Source organism: Rhincodon typus, chromosome 32, assembly GCF_021869965.1.
Source record: "Rhincodon typus isolate 14 chromosome 32, sRhiTyp1.1, whole genome shotgun sequence".
Lineage (NCBI taxonomy): Eukaryota > Metazoa > Chordata > Chondrichthyes > Orectolobiformes > Rhincodontidae > Rhincodon > Rhincodon typus.
This window is the reverse complement of record NC_063363.1, coordinates 28,722,948-28,735,426: the sequence shown is the minus strand read 5'-3', so window position 1 is coordinate 28,735,426 and position 12,479 is coordinate 28,722,948. Positions and strand designations below refer to the sequence as shown.

Genomic DNA, 12,479 nt, shown 5'->3' with positions numbered 1-12,479 from the left:
CTTAGCCATGCTGGGACTGCACTTCCTACAAGGGCTCAATCTTCCCTCCGTCCATCATTCCTTGTCTGAACCTTCATTCAGGACAAGGATTTAGAGGGAAATGAAGAGTGAAAAGGGGAGGCAGAGGGAAATGTCAAGTGGGAGGAGGGAAATGAGAAACTGGAGAATAGTTGAAAGCATTAGTATTCTAAGTCAGTAAAAGTTAGTAAGTTGGTAAGAGTCACGGTGAATTTTTGAGCCTGTTAGGTTCTCTGCACAAATAGGTTTCTAACATAAAAATTAGAGGTCAGGCACCCACCTTTTTCCTGTGGGAAGTTTATTCTTGATCAGCCTGTTTTCAATTAGCACGCCATTTTTAGGAACACATCAGTAGTGCTGAGCAAGGTGTGGGTCTATTATAAAATAATATGACACTGAGCAATATAAGGAGATGCTAGATCAGATCAATAGCTAAGTCAAAGAGAGATGTTTTTAAAGGAATACCAGAAAGGAGGAAAGCAAAGATGGTTAGGGAGGGAACTTCAGGCATTAAGGAATCAAATAGAGGTTTTTGGAATATTATTGTGTATGATTTTTGTTTCATTGATCTCCTGTCATTTGTATTTTTATGTTGACATCTCATGTGGCAGGTAGCAAAATTGCTGGCAATTTGTCAACTGGGTCTGCACACTGTAAAGTCAAGGCCAAGCTGAAAAGTTACATCCAAACTGGAGTCAAAGTACCATTGTTTGCTAGAGCACTGTGTTTGTAACCTCTCTGTCTCATTGGCAGGTGATGGGAAAAAGGTGATGAGGACTTTCTGTTCACCGAAGATCCAGCATCACAATTTCAGACTCAAATTGGTGGATGCTCTCCCACCTCCACCACCTCTCCCAGTCGAGCAACCTGAGCACATCCACAGCACACAGGAAGGGTAAGAACTGTTCTGTATTACTGAGAACAATGGGGAAGGATAGAAAGAGGAGAATCATATTTCCCATAAGATGCAGGAGCAATGGTATGCTATTAAGACTATTGAGTTTGCTCTGCCACTCAATGAGATCATGGCTGAACTGATAATCCTCAACTCCACGTTCCTGCATTTACATTAGAATCCTTGATTCCTTTACTGATTTAAAAAAATATCCCTCTTGGCCTTGAAACCTTTTCTTAGAAATTGCTACCAGCATAAAAACACATCAATACTACTGACCCCTGCAGCATCAAGCCTGTCACCAGTCGATATTAATGGGGGAAGGCTAGTGATGGTGCCATAATTTGCCTCAGATAGACAAGAAATGGGTCATTCTGGATTCTCATGCCTATCCAACAATACTTACTGGGCGTCTTATGTGTTTGTGTGCATATGTGTGTAATATAATGTAATATAACCCTAACCCTATTCTGCTGATACTCTCCACTTGATACACTAATGGATGGAAATCAGAAAAGGACGAAGGCACATTTTCTCTGCTGAAGGCTTCAGAACAATGATGGTCAGCATGGTTTCTCAGGCGGAGATCATATCTAAAAAGTCTAATTAAGGTTTTTGAGGAGATGACTAGGTTTGTGGATGAGGGTAGAGCAGTTGATTTGGACCACTTGGACTTCAGTAAGGCTTTTGGCAAGGTCTCGCATGACAGACTAGTTAAGAAGCTTAAGTGCCCATGGGATTCAGGGCAATTTGACAAATTAGATCCAAAATTCTCTTAGTGGCAGGAGGCAGAGAGTGAGAGTTGAAGGGTGTTTTTATGATTGGACGCCTGTGTCCTGTGAAATACCACAGAGTTTGGCGCAGAGTTCCTTGCTGTTTGCAATGCAAAATTAATGACCTAAAAATTAATGGGGAAGGAATGATCAATATGTTTACAGATTACACAACGCTTGAGGAAAGCTTGAGACTAAAGGATGATGTGGCTGGGCTGGTCAGAGGTGCTGACCAAGAGGAAATTAATCTTGAAAAGTGTGAGATAATGCATTTTGTGAGGATTAACAAGGCAAGGTGAATGGTAGAACCCTAGGAAGTGCAGAGGATCAGAGAGACCTTGCTGTGTAAAAATCCTTGAGGGCAGCAGAGCAGATGGATATGGTGGTTAAAAAGGCATATGGGGTATTTGCCTTTGAGTCGAGATACTGAGTACAAGAGGAAGGAGGTTATGATGGAGCTGTATTAGTTAGATCACAGCTGGAGTACTGTGTGTAGTTCTATTTGCCACACTCTAGAAAGGATGTGATTACACCAGAGTGAATGCAAAGGAGTTCTGAGGAAGGGTCACTGGACCCAAAATGTTAACTCTTATTTCACTCCCCAGTTGCCGCCAGACCTGCTGAGCTTTTCCAGCAAGTTCTGTTTTTGTTTCTGATTTCCAGCATCCGCAGTTTTTTCGGTTTTTATTTGCACAGGAATTTCACCAGAATGTTGCCTGAGCTGGAATGATTGGGCTCTAAAGAAAAACTAGATAGGCTGGTATTGTTAGAGCAGAGAAGGCTGAGGGGTTCTGATTGAGGTATACAAACTTCTGAGGGGATAGATAGGAAGAAACTTTCCCCCATTCAGTAATTAGAGGTGCACAGTTTTAATGTAATGAGCAGGAGATTTGAGGAAAAATGTTATTTTTCACCCAGATGACTGTGGGAAGCTGAAACTCACTGCCGAAAAGGGTGGTAGAGGTAGAATATTTAAGGACTATTTAGATACTTCAGGGTTTGAAACACCATGGCATACAAGGCTATGGGCCAAGAGTTGATGAATGAGATTAGAACAGACAGATGCTTGATTGATGCAGACATGATTGACTGACAGACCTCTTCATATCTTGTAAAAGCCCAATGATTCGAGGTGGGCTATGAGCATTTTCTCAAAATAAGAGCTTGGACATTCAAGAATTGACATCTTTCCTACACAATGGAGATTGGAAATCTAGACCATTCTTCCCACCTCCTCTTTCACCCTGAAGGATACCAGGTCAACTGACACTTTGAGACTGGTAGCTTTTCGTTAGATAAAGCTAACACAGGGAACTGAGCGAAACGGAAGTAGGTGGATTTGAAATGCACACCAACCGTGACAACAGAATGAGAGAGAAGCATTAAGGAGACTGAACAACAAGAAGAACTTGCATTTCTATAGTATCTTTAATGTAAAAACACAAATAATATCAATAATATTCATCTGTGGAATTCCCTGCCAAGTGAAGCAGTTGAAGCTACCTCGCTGAATATTTTTAAGGCAGAGATAGATAGATTTTTGAATGATAAAGGAATTAAGAGTTATGGTGAGGAGGCGGTTAAGTGGAGCTGAGTCCACGATAGATCGGCCATGATCTTATTGAATGGAAAAGCAGGCTCGACTAGACAGGTGGCCTACTCCTGCTCTTATTCCTTATGTCCTTATCCAACAAATATGGTAAAGCTATTTATCGAGAGATTAAGACAGTAGATCAAAACAAAACTTGATCAATTTGGTAGATTTTAAGAAGATTCTTAAAAGAGGAGCGAGAGTTAGAGTAGAGAAATTAAGGAAGACTTACTGCCGTTCCTGCATTCCTGTGAGGGATGTAGGCACCTTTTTTCCTTCCCTTCAGGACTGGCAGCTCTGGGAAGATTAACGAAAGGCTCACTTGTATTTGTGTTTTCTTCCAGGCCAAGCAATCCCAATAAGCTGTCAGGCTTCAGCACAGTGTCCGCAGAAGCACAGAGGGAGGGAAGTTGCTCTCCTCTGGAAGATGACAAGATGTCCTATCAGACCACGTGCTACAGCCGCCTTTCCACTGCCACCCTCTCACTGTCAGCAAACGACGGTGTGGACAACAGTCACCGGCCAGAACCAGTCGATCATTTCCTGGAGCTGACAGATGAGGGTAACCTAAGGTTTGAGGAAGAGTCTACCTAAATTCTCTATTATTTCCCACATAGAGAGACACGGCGGGGGGGCAACCTAACAGAGGTTTTGATGGTTATAAAGGATTTTGCTGGATTGGACATACAGTAGACACCACAGGTTAAGCTGAAACTCAGTATCATGGGAATAAGATGGTCAAGAATAAATCCGACAAGAAAATCAGGAGAAACCGAAAGCGCAAACAGAATGCAAAACTAGTTGCTGCGGGGAATAATTGGGGCTACAAGCATTCATGCAATTAAGGATAACTTAGATTGATGCCTGAGAAGGAGAGAGAAGGAGGAGAGGAATCATACAGGGTTGACTATGTCTTAAAACTAATGTTCTGGGGACATGCATTCAAATTCCACCATAGCAACTGGAGGAATTTAAAGCTAATGAATAAAATTTGGAACTGAAAGTGTTGCAACCAGGAAGCTATCATGGATTGTTGTTAAAACCTGTCTGGTTCACTAATGTACCAAAGGGTAGGAAATCTGCCATTCGTACCTGGTCTGATTTGCTTGTGAATCCAGACTCTCAGCTATATGGTTGACTTTTCTTGTGTGTGTGGTTGACTCTTAACTGCCCTCTGGGATGGGAAATAAATGTTGGCCTGGCCAGAGGCCGCAACCCATGAATGAATAAAAGAAGAAAAAGATGTTGATGTAAGTCCTTTCATGATCTCAACACAGATTGTCCAAAAGCAAGTACTTTTTGTAGCATAGTCATTGTGATTATCTACTGAAATACAGCAATGCATTTACGCACAGCAATCTCCCACAAATCACTAATTTTTCCAGCAATCCAAAATGGTATTCTTCTATCTCTCAACGTTATGTAAAATATTTGGATCAATGTGATATCAAGTCCATAGGTCAAAAGTTCCAATGATTGGTTGATTCAAGCATGTTCCTTTTGTTGTTTTTAAAAGGCAGAACATGGCTTGTAATCAACCAGTCTACTCTTTGAGAGCCCAAAACAAAATATCTGCTCTGAGATGTGTTTTGACAATTGGAAAGTATTTGCTGAATGACCTGGAGTGTGCTAATAGCAACACTAAGAACCAACATAAGTTAATCAAGGAAGCTCATAAGGAAACTCAATTATGCTTTCTAAGAATTACATGCATTCATGAACAGGGACTCATTTCTGAAAACTAAAGGTGTATGTTCAAACCCTTACACCTTTATTTGATTTACCCAAAAGCAGAAGAGACAGTAGTTCCTGAGATAGTAGGAACTGCAGATGCTGGAGAATCCGAGACAACAAGGTGCAGGGCTGGATGAACACAGCAGGCCAAGCAGCATCATAGGAGCAGAGAGGCTGACGTTTCGGGCCTAGACCCTTCATCAGAAAAGGGGGAGGGGAAGGGGGTTTTGAAATAAATAGGGAGAGAGTGGGAGGCGGATAGAAGAGGGATAGAGGAGAGGATAGGTGGAGAGGAAACAAACAGGTCGAAGAGGCGGGGATGGGGCCAGGAAAGGGAGACTCGGGGACCGCTTTGCAGAACACTTACGCTCGGTTCGCAACAAACAACTGCACCTCCCAGTCGCGAACCATTTCAACTCCCCCTCCCATTCCTCAGACGACATGTCCATCCTAGGCCTCCTGCAGTGCCACAACGATGCCACCCGAAGGTTGCAGGAACAGCAACTCATATTCCGCTTGGGAACCCTGCAGCCCAATGGTATCAATGTGGATTTCACAAGCTTCAAAATCTCCCCTCCCCCCACCGCATCCCAAAACCAGTCCAACTCGTCCCTGCCTCCCTAACCTGTTCTTCCTCCCACCTATCCCCTCCTCCCACCCCAAGCCGCACCTCCATCTCCTACCGACCAACCTCATCCCACCCCCTTGACCTGTCCGTCCTCCCTGGACTGACCTATCCCCTTCCTAACTCCCTACCTACACTCACCTTTCCTGGCCCCATCCCCGCCTCTTCGACCTGTTTGTTTCCTCTCCACCTATCCTCTCCTCTATCCCTCTTCTATCCGCCTCCCACTCTCTCCCTATTTATTTCAAAACCCCCTTCCCCTCCCCCTTTTCTGATGAAGGGTCTAGGCCCGAAACGTCAGCCTCTCTGCTCCTATGATGCTGCTTGGCCTGCTGTGTTCATCCAGCCCTGCACCTTGTTGTCTGAGACAGTAGTTCCTGTTGCTTTTACCAGGGCAACATCTCAGCCAATCACAGTTGACTTGCCAATTAATTAGTATTCCTTTTCTTCCGTAGAATTAATTGGAATGGTCACTTGAAATTTGGCATTTCTTCATTTGTCTGGATGGTCACAGGACATAAAGCCTTGGGAACATGTCTGTCTCAATAAACAACAATGTGTTAATTATCAATTCATCTGTTTTAGAAATGTTGATTGAAGAATAGTTATTAGGCAGGACGATGAGAAGGACTCTTCTGCTCTTTCTGAGATACTGCTGTGGATTCTTTTAAATTTACCTGAGAGGGCAGACAAAAGTAATATCTTATCCAAAAGGTGACAGCTCCAGTGGTACAACTCCTTCAATACCGCACTAAAATGGCAGTTTGGAATGTGTTCTCCAATCGCTGGAATATGGCTGTAACCCATATCCTCTGACACTTCCAGGTACCTACTAGCCCATACCAACAAAAGATTGCACCTTTTGTCATGATCCTTTGGCTTATTGGAAAGTTTGTATCCTCTGATTTTGTTGCACTAAGCTTAATCACTCTGTAGTAAGTGGTCTGTACTAATACCTTGTCTTCACTGTGATCCAGTGCCTGAGAGTGAAGCTTGTGACATCTAGCCAGGTATTTAAAATTGTAACAAATGTTGGCAGTGTTTGAAATTCTGCAGCATGCCAGAATCCTTTGACACAAAACAAAGTCAATAGATTATTGGTATTTTTTATTTTTTTCTCCCTATTTCAGAAGTAAGCTGTCCAAACGTGATAGCCAACCATTGACTGCATTATATCATAAACAACAAAGGGTTTTATGCACAAATAGAACTGGAAGGGTGAAAAATGAATCGAGAGATGAGTCCTAATGGGTATATTCTCAATCACTGATGAATGGGCAGTCGCTGAAGGTTAGAACTAGATCCAATGAACACACCATTAAATTTATTCACTGAGTTACACACTACAAACATAAAGTGAAGCATTTAAAACAAAAGGAGGAAAGTTATGCTTCAATTATACAGGGCTTTGGTGAGACCACCTCTGTAGTATCGTGTACCCTTTTGGTTTCCTTATTTAAGGAAGGATGGAAATGGATTGGAGGTAGTTTGGATAATGTTTGCTAGATTAATATCTGTAATGGGTGTGTTGTCTAATGAGGGAAGTTTGGACAGACTAGGCTTGTATCTGCTGAAGTTTAGCAGAGCAAGAGGTAGCTTGATGAAAAATATCACATCTTGTGGGGTCTTGACAGGTTGGATGTGAAACGCATATTTGCCTTTGTGGGGTTCTGGAACTAGGAGTCACTATTTTAAAATCAGGGTTGCCCACTTATGGCAAATGAGATAACTGTTTTTGGCGCAGAAGGTCATGGCTCCTTTAGGTCCTTTCATCAGACACAGTCTTTGAATATTTTTAAGGTTAGATGTAAATGCTTGAGAAGGAAGAGAGTGAAAGTTTATTGGGGGGTAGGCAAAAAGGAGGGACAATCAGATCTTGTTGAATGATGGTGCAGGCTTAAGGAGCATATTCCTACTCCTAATCTATGTTTTTGTTATATTTGTACACCTCTTAACCCAATAACTGGAGTTTTAATCTATGTCAATTCATAGGAGCACAAGTGAAACCCCATATACAATGCATTTAATACACCCAACCCTCAAACTAAATACAATTGCTTTTGAGGAAGAAGAAATTATTTTCTTAAGATGATCCTTTCCAAGGGAATCATTTAGGAACGAGGTGCTTCAACAAAGTGGTTATCCCAGAAGGCATTTTATATGTTATCACTGTTACTTTTTAAATATTTAATTAATATAATTTTTCTATATTATAAATGTTTACACCACAAAATATACCTAATTTGCTATAAAGTGCTCAGAGATGTCTGGGGATAAGAAAATCATCATGTTTATAGCCCTTAAATTATAAATTAAAATATTAAAGGTATTGCATTTAAATAGTTTTTCCAACTTCACTAGGAGTTGCAACCAATTTGAACATAGCACTGTGATGATCTAGTTTCTTGTGGCATTTATACAGGGTTAAGTATTGGCCATAACATTTGCTATGGTTCAAAACAATGCATTGTATCTTTCTACAACCACCCAAGCATGCATTTGGGAGCCTTGGTGTAGCATCTTATCTGAAAGTGGCACTTTCAACAGTGCAGCATTCCCTCAGTGATGCAGGCCCTTGGACACTCCAAGGCCAGAGGACTATTGACTGAGCCTCAGCTGACACAATACTTAAAACTCAGTTTAGTAAATCCACTGCCTGGTGTCTCATCAAGCCATTCCAACTGGATTGGTGCCTGTTTTGACTCTTGGACAGTATTCAGAAACCTTGATGCATTTGTTGTACTTTCAGAGGCTTCATCTTTCAGATGATAAACTGAGCTGGTGCCTTGTCAACTCCGCTCTCTGAGGCTAGTGCAAAAACATCCTTCAAGTGTCCTTTCCAATATTTATCCTCAACCGATATCACAAAGTTTTATTTAGTTATGATCTCACTGCTACTGTGATACCTCGCTGTGCACAAATTAGCTTCCATGTTTCTTATAACTCAATAGTGTTTACATTTAAGTTTTTAAATGAGTTCAAAATGCTTTGGGACTTCCTGAAGTCTTTTTCTTTCACATTGTGCTGTTGTTGACATTTTTTTCTAATTCAACGGAGGAACAGACTCAAGGGGCTGAACGGCCGTCTTCTGTTCCTACCTTGTAGTTGGCATAAGTCCCTTGAATAGAGGGAGTGGAAAAGCCAGTTGGTTCCCTGCTGTCCAGTTGGCCTTGCTGGAAGTGAGCATTATTCGGATGAACTGCTTTTATATTTTTTTTTTGTATTTGAATAGCTTGATGCTGCAGTGTTGAGACTCTCAGCTTAGTAATACCTTCTGGGAGTGAAGCTCTGGAGGGAAGTAGGTATCTCAGTCATATCCTGGGAGAAATAACAGGGACAATTTGAGGTGTGGGGGATTCTTTGCTAAAGGTCTCCTCCTTTCATTCACTTGCATCTCCCTCTGGTTCAGTTTGACAACAGCCTTGTCCTTGCCTTCATTACCTCCAGACATGATTAATGCAATGCTATACTCATTGATCACCCATCTTCCCTAACCCTGAGCTCATCCAAACCTCTGCTGCCGAGTCCTATCCACCCATCACCTCCACGCTTCCTGACCTACATTGATTCCAGTTAAGTGGTGACTTGATTTATCCATTCTCATTGAATTTTCAATTCCCTCAATGGCTTCATCCTTCCCTATCTCTGTAAATTCCTCCAGTCTTAAAGCCCTCTGAAATTTCTGTTCTCCTCCAATTCTGCTTTCTGTATGTCCCCAATTCCCTTTACACTAGCTTTGGTGGTCAAGTCTTCAACTGTCTATGTCAAAGGATATGGATTCCCATCTCAATTCCCTCCATCCTTGTTTCCCTTCAAACTGCATGTGTGGGTTTCCTCTGGGTGCTCCTGTTTCATCCCACAGTCCAAACAAAGATGTGCAGCTTAGGTGGATTGGTCATGCTAAATTGCCCCATAGTGTCCAGGGATGTGCAGGCTAGGTGGGCTAGACATGGTAAATAGAGGGTTACAAGGATAGGGTAGTTGGGTGGGTCTGGATGAGATGCTGTTTGGAGGGTGGGCGTGGACTCGATGGGCCGAATGGCCAGCTTCCACACTATAGGGATTCTATTATTCTATCCATCCCAAAGGCAGTCTCTGTTACAGGTTGTTTGACATCTGTGCATCAATGATTGGGGGTCAAATTCAGTCTGATATCTGTTCTGTGAAGCACCTTGGAGCATTTTCAATGGGTCAAAGTCACTATGTAAATGCAAGTTAATGGTAAATGTAAAGGAAGCCCATAATTATGGGAATAAATTATTTTTCTTTACAGGCACTTCACAGACAGCTCATCCTCCTTTCAAAGACCTTTCTCGCCTCCCCACACGTATGGGTACATCTGTGGGCCGCTGCCCTCTGACCTGGAAACGGATGCTGCAGACTATGATGATGAGGACGATGACCTGGATGTGGAGGTGGCCCGTGTGAACTCTCGCAGGTTCTTCCACAGACTCTGCCGCACTCCAACCTCCAGCATCAGCGAGTGCGAGAGCTCCCTTGCCGGATCATTGGCCAATGGCTGGGGCTCTGTCTCCGAGGACAATTTCACCAGTGCCCGCTGCAGCATGGTCAGCTCCTCCGATGGCTCCTTCCTCATGGATGCCAACTTCGCCCAGGCCCTTGCCGTGGCCGTTGACAGTTTTTGCTTTGGTCTGAAACAAACAGAGATGGCGACTCCTTACACAGGTAAGTTTCAACCTGGTGACACAACAGCACAGCAGAATGGAATAGGAGTTCCATTTTCATCTTAGACTCATGGCTCAGCCAGTATTGGTGCCTAATGGTCAATGGACAAGCCGATGGTTATCAGCAATGGTGCTGTGCGTAGTTGCTTCATCTCTCGCTAAGAAACGTTTGTGTTGATGTCCCATTCCAGAGTTTACCATAATTTAATGGAGAAAGGTATCATTTAACACCCTGTACTGCTGCTGGCTGTTTACAGAGCTGAAATTCCCTACTCCTTCTCCATAACCCTGAAAATTTACCCTTTTTGACAATAGAATACAAACAATTTCTTGGAAGCTACAGTTGCATTTGCTTTCATCACCTTTATAGTCAGTGAATTCCAGATCGAGCAACTCAATGTATTTTAAAGTAAGAAGAAAATTATCATCTCCTCTCCAGCTCTTTTGCGAGTTATCTTTATTCTGTGTCCTCTGGTTGGTGGTCCTCCTTTGAGCAGAATCTGTATTGATTGTGGGGTTGAGACACAATCTCCCCCATGTGTAACTTTCATCAGCTTCCATGTTACGCCTTTAAATGGTACTCGTTGTTTCCTGCTATTCCACCAGTTCTTCCATTAATTCCCATGGTTTAATTTAATTTCATGCCTGAAGCACTCCATGTTCAAATGCAACAAGGTCTGGACAACGTCATGCCACACAAGTGACAAGCAATAACCATCTCAATATAATTACCGCCCCTTGACATTCAATGGTGTTACTATCACGGAATCCCCCACCATCAACATCCTGGGGGTTACCGTTGATCAGAAACTCTAATGGAACTGCTGTGTAAATAAAGTACATCAAGAGCAGGTCAAAGGCTATGAATACCACATTGACTAATTCACCTCCTGACTCCCTAAAGCCTGTTGACCATCTACATGGCACAAGTCAGGACTGTGATGGAATACTTCTCACTTGTGTGGATGGGTTCAGCTCCAACAATACTCAAGAAGCTTAACACCATCCTGGACAAAGCAGCTCGCTTAGACTCATAGAGGTTTACAGCACAGAAACAGGCCCTTCAGCCCAACTTGCCCATCCCACCCAGTTTTCATAATTAAACTAGTCCCATTTGTCTGCTTTTGGTCATATCTCCCCATACCTATCCCATCCATGTACCTGTCTAAATGTTTCATAATTGACAAAATGGTACTCGTTTCCACACACTATCTCTGGCAGCCCATTTCAGACAGGTCCTTGACTCTCCCACAAGGGGAAACAACCTCTCCACATCTACCCTGTCATGAGGTTTTGTCTATTCTGTGAAAGTCTCAACAGCAATTGGAATAGGCTGAATAGAAGAATTCACTGAGACACCAGCACCTGTTTGCAGGAAGAATTGAGAATAGCATGCAGGACTGTAACAACCCAGATCAGTCAGGATCTTAATGAATGGGGCAGCAGGCCTGAGAGGCCAAATGGCCTCCTTGTGCTGCTGAGTCTAATGTTTCTAATCTGGAACAGATAAGGGGTTAAAATAAAAGTTTCAACACATGCCAAAGAGTCTAGAACCCCAAAATGTAAACATTGTGATCATTCACAACTTTATCTAAAGTAATAATGTTGAGATTGCCCAAAATGTCAGGAATACGAATCAGTATTTAAAAACCGAAAGAACTGCGGATGCTGTAAATCAGGAACAAAGACTGAAGTTGCTGGAAAAGCTCAGCAGGTCTGGCGGCATCTGTGAAGAAAAAAATCAGAGTTAACATTTCAGGTCAGGTGACCCTTCCTCAGAACAGGAAGGGTCACCGGACCTCAAACGTTAACTCTGATTTTTTTCTTCACAGATGCTGCCAGACCTGCTGAGCTTTTCCAGCAACTTCTGTTTCTGATACAAATCAGTATTGTTTAGTTTAATTGACACCACATCTACAAGCATCCACTCCCTCCACCACCGACGTTCAGTTACAGCAGGGTGTAGTATCTACAAGATATAATGCAGAAATTCACCAAAGATCCTTCCAAACCCATGACCACTTCCGTCTGTAAGGCCAAGGGCAGCAGATACATGGGAACACCACCATCTTCAAAGTCCCCTCCAGGCCACTCATTATCCTGACTTGGAAATATATCACCGTTCCTTCAGTGTCACTGGGTCAGAATCCTGGTATTC

General features: G+C 42.7%; 1 protein-coding gene across 3 annotated transcripts in view; it reads left to right on the top strand.

The window, feature by feature from the left end:
• robo4 (roundabout, axon guidance receptor, homolog 4 (Drosophila)) overlaps positions 1-12,479 on the top strand; it is a 124,990-nt gene that overhangs the window by 94,463 nt on the left and 18,048 nt on the right. For all 3 annotated transcript variants that reach the window (XM_048615601.1, XM_048615599.1, XM_048615600.1), the window contains 3 exons: positions 772-913; positions 3,622-3,849; positions 9,910-10,322. In XM_048615601.1, coding sequence (XP_048471558.1) covers positions 772-913; positions 3,622-3,849; positions 9,910-10,322 — 783 coding nt within the window. The remainder of the gene's footprint in view (positions 1-771; positions 914-3,621; positions 3,850-9,909; positions 10,323-12,479) is intronic.